This window comes from Coregonus clupeaformis, chromosome 24 (assembly GCF_020615455.1).
Source record: "Coregonus clupeaformis isolate EN_2021a chromosome 24, ASM2061545v1, whole genome shotgun sequence".
NCBI classification, from domain to species: domain Eukaryota; kingdom Metazoa; phylum Chordata; class Actinopteri; order Salmoniformes; family Salmonidae; genus Coregonus; species Coregonus clupeaformis.
Genome location: NC_059215.1, coordinates 11,387,495 through 11,403,764, shown reverse-complemented (window position 1 = coordinate 11,403,764; position 16,270 = coordinate 11,387,495). Strand labels below are relative to the sequence as shown.

General features: G+C 40.4%; 1 protein-coding gene and 1 long non-coding RNA gene across 2 annotated transcripts; both read right to left on the bottom strand.

Moving 5' to 3' along the window:
• Window positions 1–4,007: 4,007 nt before the first annotated feature.
• Window positions 4,008–6,117, bottom strand: LOC121538039 (ORM1-like protein 2). The gene is made up of 4 exons (XM_041845779.1): window positions 6,063–6,117; window positions 4,731–4,905; window positions 4,400–4,551; window positions 4,008–4,242 (listed from the first exon to the last, which is right to left on the bottom strand). Exons 2-4 carry the CDS (start codon window positions 4,902–4,904, stop codon window positions 4,107–4,109), a joined length of 462 nt encoding a protein of 153 aa, XP_041701713.1. The 5' UTR covers window position 4,905; window positions 6,063–6,117; the 3' UTR covers window positions 4,008–4,106.
• Window positions 6,118–6,887: 770 nt separating this feature from the next.
• Window positions 6,888–8,168, bottom strand: LOC121538040. The gene is made up of 3 exons (XR_005995169.2): window positions 8,080–8,168; window positions 7,571–7,778; window positions 6,888–7,242 (listed from the first exon to the last, which is right to left on the bottom strand). It is a non-coding gene; the product is annotated as an uncharacterized LOC121538040 (long non-coding RNA).
• Between the last annotated feature and the right edge of the window lie 8,102 nt (window positions 8,169–16,270).

Genomic DNA, 16,270 nt, shown 5'->3' with positions numbered 1-16,270 from the left:
TGGTGTCTTGCAAGCCGAAGAACACCATCCCAACCATGAATCACAGGGGTGGCAGCATCATGCTGTGGGGGTGCTTTGCTGCAGGAGGGACTGGTGCACTTCACAAAATAGATGGCATCATGAGGAAGGAAATGTATGTGGATATATTGAAGCAACATCTCACGACATCAGTCAGGAAGTTAAAGCTTGGTCGCAAATGGGTCTTCCAAATGGACAATGACCCCAAGCATACTTCCAAAGTTGTGGCAAAATGGCTTAAGGACAACAAAGTAAAGGTATTGGAGTGGCCATCACAAAGCCCTGACCTCAATCCTATAGAAAATGTGTGGGCAGAACTGAAAAAGCGTGTGCGAGCAAGGAGGCCTACAAACTTGACTCCGTTAACACCAGCTCTGTCAGGAGGAATGGGCCAAAATTCACCCAACTTATTGTGGGAAGCTTATGGAAGGCTACCCGAAACGTTTGACCCCAAGTTAAACAATTTAAAGGCAATGCTACCAAATACTAATTGAGTGTATGTAACCTTCTGACCCACTGGGAATGTGATGAAAGAAATAAAAGCTGAAATAAATCATTCTCTCTACTATTATTCAGACATTTCACATTCTTAAAAGAAAGTGGTGATCCTAACTGACCTTAGACAGGGATTTTTTACTAGGATTAAATGTCAGCAATTATGAAAAACTGAGTTTAAATGTAGGTGGCTAAGGTGTATGTAAACCTTAGCCAACTACTGTAATTTACAAACACAGATCAGAGGCAGTAGGGATGACAACGTGTTATATTGATAGGTGTGTGAATTCGACCATATTGCTGTCCTGTATGAGCATTCATACATTCAAAATGTAATGAGTACTTTTGGGTTTCAGGAAAAATGTATGGGAGTAAAAAGTACATATTTCCTTTAGGAATGTAGTAGAGTAAAAGTAGTCAAAATATAAATAGTTAAGATACCCCCCAAAACTACTTAAGTAGTACTTTAAAGTGTTTTTACTTAAGTACTTTACACCACTGAATGTGGTATCCAGGAGGTATGGCTACTTGGTATCAGGCTGATATATCTTCTGGTATTTTGGGACAAACAACTCTGCTTTGTCTAACTCAAATTTCCACCTTGACAGCCTTCAATATTACCAGGTTTTGTATTATGTAACCCTGTTAGCTGCAATTCACAAGCCAGGTGGTGCAACACTTTTGATTTTCACTACCTTTGAAAAGGTGACCCAAATGTTGTTTGCATTGCAGACAGTAGGGGCAAGTCAGGCAACCCCATATGGGATTCTGCTGCAGTCTGACAGCTGATGATGGAGATATTAGATCATTTGCATGTGCTTCCCAGGTAAAAAGATAGGTATGTTTGACAGCGTAGTCAAATTATTACCAGAGACAGCATTTCCCCTATGCTACTTCCCCCAGAAGAGAGCAAGCTAACCTCATCACTCCAATGCAAAGATGGTCATAGCTCGGGCAGAAAGGGGGGGGAATGTGATCAGCACATCACAGGAATTGGTATAGTCCTCCACATAGGCCTCATGTAAAAGTGTGTGGCGTTAACCAGAATCCTCACAGCTCAAAGCCATGCCTACACAGGCAATCTGAGAATTTACATGATGGTCCAACCCCTCACTCCCCTGCAATGTTACTTTACTCCTGTGTTGCTGTTGTTCCTCACTGCTGAACACTCCCCTAAGGTTTCCCTCTTATGTCATTCAAAACATACACTTGAAACATTATGGGATGAGAACAAATCAATGCAATAATTTAACTTTGTCTTGTATCTATTCATTTGCTACACTTGTGTTTGTGCACAAAATGCCAATGATGTATGCCCCCATACAAAAACAGAAAGTATTTAGAATTATGCTGATGAATCAATCCTGATATTGAATGTTTATTATTAGGCACTATAATTTATTGAGAATGCTCACATGGAAATTGATCTCCAATAAGAGTCATCACATGGATTGATTAAGGTCACCAAACTAAATGGAAAAAATGTATCAGCCAAGTGAAAATGTTAAGCCACTTCAAAGACTAGCAACATTCTATTTGTATGGCTTCCACCATTATATTTATATGGCTTCCAACATTCTATTTATATGGATGCCACTATCCAAAACTATGTAACCTATACAGGTCATTCTATGAAGACAGGTTTTAAGGTGATGACATTCACAATATAGCTCTTTCTAGAAAACAATATCAAATACATGTCATCTGACAAAAGAGAAATAAATGGTTTGAGGATACAAGCACATTGCACACATACATCATGAATGTAAAATAATGAAAATAAATAAAATGAAATAAAGCAGAGGCCACTCAGTAACTCTTAATCATATACAGTGGGGAGAACAAGTATTTGATACACTGCCGATTTTGCAGGTTTAGAGGTCTGTAATTTTTATCATAGGTACACTTCAACTGTGAGAGACAGAATCTAAAACAAAAATCCAGAAAATCATATTGTATGATTTTTAAGTAATTAATTTGTATTTTATCGCATGACATAAGTATTTGATCACCTACCAACCAGTAAGAATTCCGGCTCTCACAGACCTGTTAGTTTTTCTTTAAGAAGCCCTCCTGTTCTCCACTCATTACCTGTATTAACTGCACCTGTTTGAACTCGTTACCTGTATAAAAGACACCTGTCCACACACTCAATCAAACAGACTCCAACCTCTCCACAATGGCCAAGACCAGAGAGCAGTGTAAGGACATCAGGGATAAAATTGTAGACCTGCACAAGGCTGGGATGGGCTACAGGACAATAGGCAAGCAGCTTGGTGAGAAGGCAACAACTGCTGGCGCAATTATTAGAAAAGGGAAGAAGTTCAAGATGACGGTCAATCACCCTCGGTCTGGGGCTCCATGCAAGATCTCACCTCGTGGGGCATCAAGGATCATGAGGAAGGTGAGGGATCTAGAACTACACGACAGGACCTGGTCAATGACCTGAAGAGAGCTGGGACCACAGTCTCAAAGAAAACCATTAGTAACACACTACGCCATCATGGATTAAAATCCTGCAGCGCACGCAAGGTCCCCCTGCTCAAGCCAGCGCATGTCCAGGGCTGTCTGAAGTTTGCCAATGACCATCTGGATGATCCAGAGGAGGAATGGGAGAAGGTCATGTGGTCTGATGAGACAAAAATATAGCTTTTTGGTCTAAACTCCGTGTTTGGAGTAAGAAGAAGGATGAGTACAACCCCAAGAACACCATCCCAACCGGAGGTGGAAACATCATTCTTTGGGGATGCTTTTCTGCAAAGGGGACAGGACGACTGCACCATATTGAGGGGAGGATGGATGGGGCCATGTATCGCGAGATCTTGGCCAACAACCTCCTTCCTTCAGTAAGAGCATTGAAGATGGGTCGTGGCTGGGTCTTCCAGCATGACAACGACCCGAAACACACAGCCAGTGCAACTAAGGAGTGGCTCTGTAAGAAGCATCTCAAGGTCCTGGAGTGGCCTAGCCAGTCTCCAGACCTGAACCCAATAGAAAATCTTTGGAGGGAGCTGAAAGTCCGTATTGCCCAGCGACAGCCCCGAAACCTGAAGGATCTGGAGAAGGTCTGTATGGAGGAGTGGGCCAAAATCCATGCTGCAGTGTGTGCAAACCTGGTCAAGACCTACAGGAAACGTATGATCTCTGTAATTGCAAACAAAGGTTTCTGTACCAAATATTAAGCTCTGCTTTTCTGATGTATCAAATACTTATGTCATGCAATAAAATGCAAATTAATTACTTAAAAATCATACAATGTGATTTTCTGGATTTTTGTTATAGATTCCATCGCTCACATTTGAAGTGTACCTATGATAAAAATTACAGACCTCTACATGCTTTGTAAGTAGGAAAACCTGCAAAATCGGCAGTGTATCAAATACTTGTTCTCCCCACTGTAGCTTGGCGTTCAGTGCATTTTGGTTCCTTTGTTTTTAGTCACAGAGCTAACATTAACTGTGCAATAAAAACAACAATGCCCTTCAAACAGCCCATGAAGTTACCAAACATGTTTTATTCACTTCCGCCTCTGGACCTTAGAAGTAAAGTACACATAAATAGAATATAAATCTGATATTATCCAGTTGTGTCAGTCAGTACCTATTGATCCCAAATATTCGTACTCCATGGAACAGGGGCAGCTTTGGAAGGAGGACGCTGAGGAGAGAGCCTGTATTGACCAGGAAATGTGTGGCATCGTACTTGGTGTAGAAACTGGCAAGAATATACCTGAAGAATGAACAGCTAGTTTAGGGTTATTATTCAATGCTGATAACAAACAAGGATACAATAATTCAATAGTTACTCTTCTACGTTCATTTATCATTGCAAGCCATAAGGAAAACCTAACAAAACAAATCTAGTATGCACAGATTTTCAGTCTTACAGCACAATGGGTGAGATGGTGAGGAATTTGCGTGAGGATGTAAACTGAATGCCGTAGTCCATCTGTTCCCAGTGTGTGAGTAGGCGAGCTTTGCCCTGGTCCGGTGTCTCAAAAGGGGTGCCTTTTACTGTGTGCAGAAACAAGTACATCACCTGTGGTGGACAGATCACACATAAACACACCTCTGTTAGATCAACAGACACACTCATTAGTCATTACAATGTCATAACACAAGCCCTAATTTTTCTGGATTTAGTTGAAATAGAAATGTATTTAAATGACAACATTTGATTGGAAAAATTATAAACAAACTATAAATACTTGGGCTGACCAGATTATGGATGACATTTGTGAGGGTCCAGACGAGAGGCACAGTGAGGACAGGGATGCTCAACAGGACGACGTGCAGCACGGTGACCAGCAACAGGTAGGCCAGCCAGATCCCTCTGCTGTTCATCACCCGTGTGTTGGGGTTCACCTCACTGTGAGCCACACCCACATTCATCCTGAGGGAACAGGGGATGATTACACATGATGGACATTGGAGCTTGATACAGGCTTGATACAGAAAACATTGATGCTTAATAGAGGAAAGGAAGCTACAGGAACTAGGCCTACGGCTTGTCCCTCGCCAGATAATCATGTTGATTCAGAATGTGTTAGAAAATCCAAATTAATTTCTAGAATTTGAGTTTGATGTTAAATAGAAAAGTAGACTAAACTGATTTTTTTATTGGTATGGGAATAACAGACAATCTATAATTAAATTCTGTGAAAATGTTACAGAACAAAAGGAGAATGAGTACATAATTTGCATATTTCACAGAATTCCCTCAATTACTAATTTCACAGATCACAACAAGAGAAGATGAGGTAGGCTATGTCAGATATAGAAAGTTGATGTCAAGTGGGAAGTAGAAATCTAGCCTAGTTCTCCTTCCCAGTGTGCCACTAGGCCAGGTAAAGTGACCATATTTTATTGCATCCTATTATAGTAGATAGCTAGCTATTAACATATTGTAAATCTTCCAATTCCAATCCAAGTGGATTTGGGAAATTGAGAATTCCAAGAATTTTGCCACTGATCCCCACAGCCATAATGCTTCCCTCACAGACTAACTCCTAGGAGAACTAAAACTAACGTTAGCTAATATCTTGTTGTGGATATAGCAAGTGGGTCTAGCTTCAACTCATCTGACTGTATAGCTCATGCAACTTTAGGCCTAAATGGGTAACTACACTCAGGTCGTCACTAGTTACCACAGCCACAAAGTCATAAACCCCGCCTTTTCTACAATTGATCTTCTTAAAATATGATGTTTAACGTTAACCTTAACCACACTGCTAACATTATGCCAAACCATAACCTTAAATTAAGACCAAAAACCAAATTTTTGTTGTCATTAATTTTTACGACATAGCCAATTTGGGCTGTGGTAACTACTGGAAACACTACATTTGGTTAACTGGCTAAACTAGCTACTAGCTAGCTAACTACATAACAACAGCTGTTTGCGCCGTGAAAACTAAGATACATTTGCAAAATCTACTTACAGGGCGTTAGATTCTGTCAACTAGTGTGCTAACCCATTACATTTAGCATTTTAGATCAAACTTTCCTTACAATGTAGCTAGAAACTCACCTAGCTAGTTAGAAACTCACCTTATGTTGTAACCAGGAAATCCCTAAACATGCTCAATCCCGCCCCTGTTCGTTTTGGATTGGATGTAATGGTTTTACGTCATTTACAGTATCATAAGTCTGATTTTACCGGACAACAGCTTCCGTTATAATAAAGTTATTATGAGTGTTCAGAAAATACAAAATGCATAAAACATATTTTTACACACTGTAAAAAGGGAAAAAGAAAATACAAAATAATTGTATTCAAATGGCGGTTGTTGATAATGTAATTAAATTAAACAATCCCCCTTGTCCTCTGTTGCCCTACCAAACATTTCATAGTCATTTTAATAAATAAACATAGGCTATTAAAAGTGTAGTCCTTAGTGTAAAATTGGATTCACAATATGCTACTGGTATTCTAAATATTAATTCACAGATTTAATGCAAAAAATATATACTTTTGCTGAACCATGAAATTGCATCTAAAAGCTTTTGTTTCCGTAAGACCGTTATGTCAGTGTGCTTTTTAATGAAATGTCAAGCGATCTGCCCGCGTCTTTCTTTTTCCCAACGCAGTTAAGCCAAAACCACGCCCCGTTATTCAGAGGGGCGTTCTACAACGCTTTTAGTGCTCTCCAAGTCCGGAAGTGAATTTCACATAGCGCGAAATTTCAGTCACTGATTAACATTTGCCTTGTATTTCAAGATTGAAAAATATTTCAGTCGCTGATTAATAACATTAGCCTAAATCCTTAATACATACATATTTTTTCTATGCCAGTGGCTAACCACTCCCCTTTAGCATTTTGTCATTGATTGAGCCAGTAGGAACTTCAATGGGAACATCATTTTACTTCACATGTGCTTTATTCACTTTGGGTGAGAACTATTTGCATACACTGAGTCAGACAACTTGTGATGTCTAATTTCTGATGGCCTTTTCCTTTTAGCATGTGAACAGTATGGGTGCTCAGAGCCACTGTTCTGGCTTTTTGGTCGTCCAGTCGTGAGACGCCGTTTTGTACCAGCCTTCGTGGAACGACGGGCAACAGCTGTAGGCTGACAGGAAATTAATAGGGCCTGGTCGTCTGGCAGCTCTTCGGAGTGCTGCTGCGCTGTTGGCCGCTGGGCTGATGTGAGACTTCCCAAAGTAATGGATGGCTGACACAAGCCTTGATGGACTGCCTTGTTTGTTCCTCCAAGAAGGTGGCCATGTCTGCAAGTGAACATAGAAACTACTAAGATAGGACTACTAAGGTGCAATGGAGGTTGTATATTTGGATGGTTCAACTGCACTCAATATGGATGACAACACCATATACCATTATTTGAAAATAACAGTGGAAAACGATAACCCAAACAGAATACAAGTGCCACTCTAAATACTTTCCCTGTATTCATTCATGAAGATCTACTGTAAATATTGTGTTGGCACCTGTAAACAGCCTAAACAGGTGTATTGTATTTATTATCTGAATGTCTGCATGCCTTACATTTGCTCTATCCCACCGACAAAATATAATTTTACCCACTTCAATCATTACCTTGAAAATAATTGTATGTCCTTTCCTGGGTCTTGTTATGCTGACCCTCCATGTCACTCCAGTGTCTGTAGTCTTTAGAAGCCACTCATGTAACTCTTCAACAGAATTCACTCTTAGGCATAGGCTCAATTCAAAAGTTGAGTGGTCTCTGGGTAGGTCTCTCCACAAGTGAACAAATATGATATTTGTACCCAGGGCGTTGCCAACTCTAAATAGGAAAACAGTGTAACTTGATGTGTTGTGTGCTATAGTCAGAGCAACTTAAACAATTTTATAGAACTGATTAGCTAATAAATATTTGATTAGTTATGAATAGTAAGCATATGCTTTTACATGATAATAGACTACTAATGATAATATAACAACTTTAAATACCGAGCTAGTAACGTTAAGTAGCCTAGGTTAACTTAGCTGATCATTGAAACTCTGAAAATAAATACATGGGCAAATGTTACCAAACATGTTAATAATAGGCCTGCATTACGGTAGGCAGCTAATTGTTAAATTACACTTTCCATCCTTCCCTTGGAAGGTCACTGTCTCTCAGGGGTGTGTGTTCATCCAGGTCTCTCAACAGGCTGCGAGGCAACAGTTGTCGCGACCCAACAAACGCTAGCCAATGGGAGCGTAGTAGAACGCCTCTCTGAATAACGGGGCGTGGTTTTGGCTTAACTTAGTTGGGAAAAAGAAAGACACGATCTGCCAATTCAATGCAGGGAGGAGTCATAAACCAAACTTCCTTGTATACATTAGCTCATCTGCACTGAGTGCAAGTTCCTTTTTGGGGGAAAGTGAGTACAACATTGCTTTGACAGTTTGAATTACTGTCAACATTACGTAATCATTATTTTAAGGAATAGTAGTCAGCATTACACAGCCATCCACATGCGGAATAAGAGGATTGTTTTAGGAAAGCACAGCTTCCTTATGTAGTGTAGTGCTAGACTGCAGTTTGGGAAATCCTGTAACAGCCATCAGGGATTCCTCTATGACCTACCCGGCATAGATGATTCCTCTTTTCTGAGCTGTTGAATTATATTTTTCATTACAGTAGCCGGCCGCGACTGGGAGACCCATGGGGCGGCGCGCAATTGGCCCAGCGTCGTCTAGGGTAGGGGAGGGAATGGCCGGCAGGGATGTAGCTCAGTTGATAGAGCATGGCGTTTGCAACGCCAGGTTGTGGGTTCGATTCCCACAGGGGGTATGAAAAAAAATAATGTATGCACTAACTGTAAGTCGCTCTGGATAAGAGCGTCTGCTAAATGACTTAAATGTAAAGAAATGAGAGTATAGAACTCAGAGATGCAGCAGTAGGTCTATTACTTCCATCATCAACTAAGTAAAATACATAGGCTTAAAGCCGAAAAAAAAAACAGAAAATATCCTGATGAAATTTCTGGTTCTTTCAATCACATTCATCTATCTACTCCGCCTGTCTGCCTCCCTTTCTATCTGTCATGACTTGAGCTATTGCTAGTGAAGTGCAACAATGTATCAAATCATCACTAGTTCAGGCCAGAAGCTGTTGCTAGCGAACTTGCAACATTGTATCAACTAGCCTACTCCTGCCCTTTGAGTTGTCTGCGCCAGTGAGCTCGGGACAGAAAGCAGTTTTTTATGATGGTTCCACTGGATATATGGAATCATTGTATTTTGCTCTTTCACACGGCTTGGTGATTATCGAGGCCGGGAGTGTTGGAAAGATTTTTCAAATACTGAGGAACTGTCATTCACAATGGATGTTAACAACAATACTTCGTTGACTTGTGTGAGGCGAAGAAAACATTTGTGGTGTACGTGGAGAGTTAAGACAATCAGAAATCAGGCATTGCCAAATGGGCACTTTGCTACATATGCATTCATTCTGGAGAGAGACGCACCATATATTCGCCCCCCAGCGGCAACTCAATCAGCTAGACCAGGGGTGTCAAACGTACGGCCCGCGGGCCGGATCAGGCCCGCAAACGGGTTTAATCCGGCCCGCGAGATGATTTAAAAAAAAAAAAAATAATAATAATAATTTTTTTTATTTTTTTAAGTATAAAAATGCGCTGCATTGCCCCAATATGTCTCTGTCAAAAAAGAGAAAAGTGGACGCAGAGTGTTCCAAGAAAAATGGTCATCCTATTTAATCACGGAATTGAATGGGAAAGCTGTATGTTTGGTGTGTTCAGAGCATGTTGCAGTGCTGAAAGAATATAACCTTCGTCGCCACTATGTGAGTCTTCATGCCGACAAATATGACAACTTTCAAGGACAGCGGAGATGAGAGAAGGTGTTTACTCACAGCCGAGACATCAGTGACACTGCAGTGAAAGCTAGCTACCTCATTGCTAATGAAATCGCAGTGGCTTCAAAACCATTTAGTGAGGGTGAATTTGTAAAAACATGCATGATGAAGGCAGCGGAGATTGTGTGCCCTGAAAAGCGGCAGGCTTTTGCAAATATCAGCCTGACAAGAAACACAGTTGCAGACAGGATTTCCGATCTTTCAGTGGATTTGGACAGCCAGTTGAAGCAAAAAGTAAAGTCATTTATTGCGTTTTCGGTTGCAATTGATGAAAGCACGGACATTACAGATGTTGCACAACTGGCAATTTTTTTCATCCGCGGAGTTGATGACACATTGACCGGTCACCGAGGAGTTCGTGGAGTTGGTGCCGATGACAGATACAACGACAGCAGCTGATATTTTTACCGCACTCGTCAGCGCGCTGGACAGGGTCGGAGTGGACTGGTCCCGCGCTGTCAGCCTGGCTACAGATGGTGCGCCCTCAATGATCGGGGAAAAAAAGCAGGCGTTGTGACAAAGTTCAGAGAGAAAGTGCAATCTGCAAATGGAGGACGTGATTTTTTGACTTTTCACTGTATTTTGCACCAGGAGGCTTTGTGTTGCAAGTCATTAAAGATGGATAACGTCATGAAGGTGGTCATCCAAACTGTTAATTTCATCCGATCCAGAAGCCTGAATCACCGTCAGTTTGACAGCCTTCTCAGAGAGAAAGACCACATCTATGGCCTGCCATACCACACTGAGGTAAGATGGTTAAGCCGAGGTGCTGTGCTGAGGCGTTTCTTTGATTTACGAGAAGAAATTGAACAGTTCATGGAAGAAAAGGGCAAACCAGTGTTAGAATTTCATTCCGCAGAATGGATGCCGGACCTTGCATTTATGGTGGATGTTACAGAGCACCTGAATAACTTGAACAAACAGCTGCAAGGGCGCAACAAAGTTGTCACACAGTATTATGACAGCATACGTTCTTTCAAGTTGAAGCTGTCATTGTGGGAGACGAACTTGCCGGGTGGTGATGCAGCTCACTTCCCCTGTCTGAAAAATGTGTGCGCGACCCAACATGTGGCAGACATGAAGCGGTTCAAAGATAAAATAACTGGACTGTTACGGGAGTTTGAGCAACACTTTCAGATTTATGTTTATATGTTTTTATGTTGATGTGCTATTGTTTTTAATTGATTTTATTTTATTTGTATATTTAACCTATTCTTGACTCTGTGGTTCTTGCACTTGTTTGGGGAACAGGATTTCATTATTTTTATCTACATTTCTGCCTGAGAAATGACACCCTGATATAGTTCTGTGATCTGTAATATACTTCTGTGAATCACTGAGGCATTGTGTGTTTGTGTGTTCTTTGTCCTCAGAACTTTCAAATAACTTGAGGTGTTTTATGATTAATAGTGATGTTGTGCTTTTGGACACTGTCCTCAGGCTCCAGCTTTATGTTTATATGTTTTTATGTTGATGTGCTATTGTTTTTAATTGATTTTATTTTATTTGTATATTAAACCTATTCTTGACTCTGTGGTTCTTGCACTTGTTTGGGGAACAGGATTTCATTATTTTTATCTACATTTCTGCCAGAGAAATGACACCCTGATATAGTTATGTGATCTGTGAAACAGTTCTGTTAATCACTGAGGCATTGTGTGTTTGTGTGTTCTTTTTCTTTAGAATTTTCAAATAAACTTGACGTGTTTTATGATTAATAGTGATGTTGTGCTTGTACTATTTTGGACACACTGTCCTCAGGCTCCAGCTTTATGTTGTATGTTGATCGTATTAAAACAAAGAAAACAATCTGAAGTTGTTGTTTTTAAGTTATATATACCATGATTTTTCCGGTCCGGCCCACTTGGGAATAGATTTTCCTCCATGTGGCCCCTGAGCTAAAATGAGTTTGACACCCCTGAGCTAGACCATTGCTATGCGCACTACCCCAAATCGCGGGCTTCTCAAACACACTGGTGATTTGAAACAATCCACAGCAAAACATTTTTAAAGAAGCTAATGATCCTCTGTGGCTAAGTCATGCTCCCTGGTGAAGTATTTTGAATGATTTTATTTAGACAAGAGTAATTATATAATTTTGGCGAAACATCAATTTACTTTAGGGCAATCCAGCATCCTAACAGTGCACTGTGCAACCGCCAACTTTCCTTTCCAATTCGCAAAAGGCTGAAACCAGAGATCGATATATGAGGAGATGCTCATGCCTCCGCCCTAACAATGGGAGTCTTTGTCCCAAAGGCGGGAAGGCAGGCGACAAGCTTAGGTCTGCATATTATTCTCATTGAAACGTATTGGATTTATACTGAACAGAATTTGTCGAGAGTGAGCCCTCTCGTTTCTCCTCTTCCTCTCTGCTAAAACTATATCACCGGAGAAAGCATCCGTGCGAGCGAAACAGTGCCCCTCTATACGTAGCCCATGTATCTGATGCTGTCTGGCCAGAAATAGTATGACATGCCATACTATTTTGATCCAGACAGCATCAGATACATGGTCTACACATATTGAGACAGAGGGGGGCTGTTTCGCTCGCTCGGATGCTTAAATTGAGATTGATCCGTCTTTCTGTTGGTGCGTGTCTTGGTCAAATAAATTATACATAATTCAATATTTTATTTGGACCGGCAAGGCGTGCCAGGCTCCCTAAGCCCCGCCCATAACTCGGGCCCTGCCTGGCCATATTGTGATAAAGAGTATGTCTGCAAAGCATTGGACTATTTTCCAATGACAAATTAACAAACGTTGTCTATTTATTATTGAAGTTAGTGTAGCCTATGTGTTCGAATGACAATAATAACAGTGCAAAATACACTTATACCCTATTGGATTTGTAGGGCTTGGAACTTTTATAGAAAATAAGTCTGTATGCTAAAAGCCTTAATTAGCCTAATTGACCCAAACCCACGCCTATTCTTCATACCTATGTGAGAATGCTGTTCATTGATTACAGCTCAGCGTTCAACACCATTGTCCCCTCCAAGCTCATCACCAAGCTTGGGACTCTTGGTCTGAACACCTCCCTCTGCAACTTAGGCCCCTACTGTACTCCCTGTTCACCCACGACCATGTGGCCAAGCACAACCAACACCATTATCAAATTCCCTGACGACACAACCGTGGTAGGCCTGATCACCGACGACTATGAGTCAGCATACAGAGAGGAGGTCAGCAGTGGTGGAAAAAGTACCCAATTGTCATACTTGAGTAAAAGTAAAGATACCTTAATAGAAAATGACTCAAGTGAAAGTCACCCAGTAAAATACTACTTGAGTAAAAGTCTAAAAGTACTTGGTTTTAAATATACATCAAAAGTAAATGTAATTGCTAAAATATACTTAAGTATCAAAAGTATAACTCATTTCAAATTCCTTATATTAAGCAAACCAGACACCACCATTGTCTTTTTATTTAATTTTTTATGGATAGCCAGGGGCAAACTCCAACACTCAGACATAATTTAAAAATGAAGCGTTTGTGTTTGTTTAGTCCGCCAGATCAGAGGCAGTAGGGATGACCAGGGATGTTCTCTTGATAATTGCGTGAATTTGACCATCTTCCTGTCCTGCTAAGTATTCAAAATGTAACGAGTACTTTTGGGTCTTAGGGAAAATGTATGGAGTAAAAAGTACATTATTTTCTTTAGGAATGTAGTGAAGTACAGATACCCCAAAAACGACTTAAGTAGTACTTGAAAATATGGCAGTGTGGTGTCGGAGAAACATCTCCCTCAACGTCAGCAAGACCAAGGAGCTGATCATGGACTACAGGAAACGGGGGGTTAGCACGCCCCCATCCAATTCGATGGGGCGGCAGTGGAGAAGGTAGACAGCTTCAACTTCCTCGGTGTCCAAATCACTAAAGACTTAAAATGGTCCAAACACACATGCACAGTCGTAAAGAAGGTGCAACAGTGCCTCTTCCCCCTCAGGAGCTTGAAAAAGTTTTGGATGGGCCCTCAAATCCTCAAAAGGTTCTACAGCTGTACCATTAAGAGCATATTGATTGGCTGCATCACTGCTTGGTATGGCAATAGCACCGCCCTCGATTGCATGGCGCTACAGAGGGTTGTGCGGACAGCCCAGTACATCACTGGGGCCGAGCTCCCTGCCATCCAGGACCTCTATATCAGGCGGTGTGAAAAGAAGGCCCGGAAAATAATAAAAGACTCCAACCAGCCAAGCTATAGACCATCACTAGCCGGCTACCACCCGGTTGCTCAACCCTGCACCTTAGAGGCTGCTGCCCTATGTACATACAGTTGAAGTCGGAAGTATACATACACTTAGGTTAGAGTCATTAAAACTCGTTTTTCAACCAATCCACACATTTCTTGTTAACAAACTATAGTTTTGGCAAGTCGGCTAGGATATCAGCTTTGTGCATGACACAAGTAATTTTCCAACAATTGTTTACAGACAGATTATTTCACTTATAATTCACTGTATCACAATTCCAGTGGGTCAGAAGTTTACATACACTAAGTTGACTGTGCCTTTAAACAGCTTGGACAATTCCAGAAATTGATGTCATGGCTTTAGAAGCTTCTGATAGGCTAATTGACATAATTTGAGTCAATTGGAGGTGTACCTGTGGATGTATTTCTAGGCCTACCTTCAAACTCAGTGCCTCTTTGCTTGACATCATGGGAAAATCAAAAGAAATCAGCCAAGAACTCAGAAAAAGAATTGTAGACCTCCACAAGTCTGGTTCATCCTTGGGAGCAATTTCCAAACGCCTGAAGGTACCACGTTCATCTGTACAAACAATAGCTCAGGAAGGAGACTCATTCTGTCTCCTAGAGATGAACGTACTTTGGTGCGAAAAGTGCAAATCAATCCGAGAACAACAGCAAAGGACCTTGTGAAGATGCTGGAGGAAACGGGTACAAAAGTATCCATATCCACAGTAAAACGAGTCTTATATCGACATAACCTGAAAGGCCACTCAGAAAGGAAGAAGCCACTGCTCCAAAACCGCCATAAAAAAGCCAGACTACGGTTTGCAACTGCACATGGGGACAAAGATCTTACTTTTTGGAGAAATGTCCTCTGGTCTGATGAAACAAAAATAGAACTGTTTGGCCATAATGACCATCGTTATGTTTGGAGGAAAAAGGGCGTGCTTGCAAGCCAAAGAACACCGTCCCAACCGTGAAGCACGGCGGTGGCAGCATCATTTACATTTTTGTAAATTTTTAGTCATTTAGCAGATGCTCTTATCCAGAGCGACTTACAGTTAGTGAGTGCATACATTTTCATACTGGCCTACAGTATCTACCTCCATCACTCCAGTATCCCTGCACATGTAAATATGGTATTTGAACTGACTTTTTAAATATTTCCTGTATATAGTATGCTTACTTACTTACTTTATTGTGTATTTCATATTTCCTATTCTTATTTTTTTATTTTTTGTAATACATAGTTATTGATTATTGCATTGTTGGGTTTTGAGTTAGCAAGAAATACATTTCACTGTACTTGTGCATGTGACATGAAAACTTGAAACTTGTGGGCAATTGCTGTTTTGTTTAAAAGTTTGTCTTAACTATTTAAAAAAAGGTAATACAGTTATTTAATAGATCTAGATATTTAAGTTTAAAGGAAGCCTATCCTTGCCTGAAGAGAATCCTGAGGCAAAAAATACCCCCCCAAATAAAAACACTAGCCTATGTCACTATAATAATATTATGTTTTATATTTGATAAAGTACATTAATCCTACAACTCTGCATAATGATTCAAACTCTTTCACTCAAAATTATACATGAACAATTTCCATTGATGACATTTCATCAATGACTCCTGATGTCGTCATCATTGACTGACCGATTCCCTCCTTTTGTAATGTATTTTGAAGTTAGTTTGGCACTAATAGATAGTTATAACACTACAGCTCATTGTCTAGGAAGTGAATTTAACCAACATTTGTTACATGAAAAATTACTGTGAAATGTACAGTAGTGGCTTCCAATGTGTGGGCTAGGAGTGGTGAACATTTTCTGCTTGCTTCTTAAACCCCTGCCAAATTCTTAAGATACAAATATTTTGTTGACCACTAAAATGGGGGTTTAAACTGAAAAGTACACAGGCAAATACCACAATGAGTAATGTCATTATTATTATAGAGAACATGTTTTTATTTCATAAGGAAAGAGAAGGGAAGGAAATGTAGAACATCAGTTAATTCAAATACAGTCGTGGTCAAAAGTGTTGAGAATGACACAAGTATTGGTCTTCACAAAGTTCGCTGCTTCAGTGTTATGAGATATTTTTGTCAGATGTTACTATGGTATACTGAAGTATAATTACAAGCATTCCATAAGTGTCAAAGGCTTTTATTGACAATTACATTAAGTTTATGCAAAGAGTCAATATTTGCAGTGTTGAC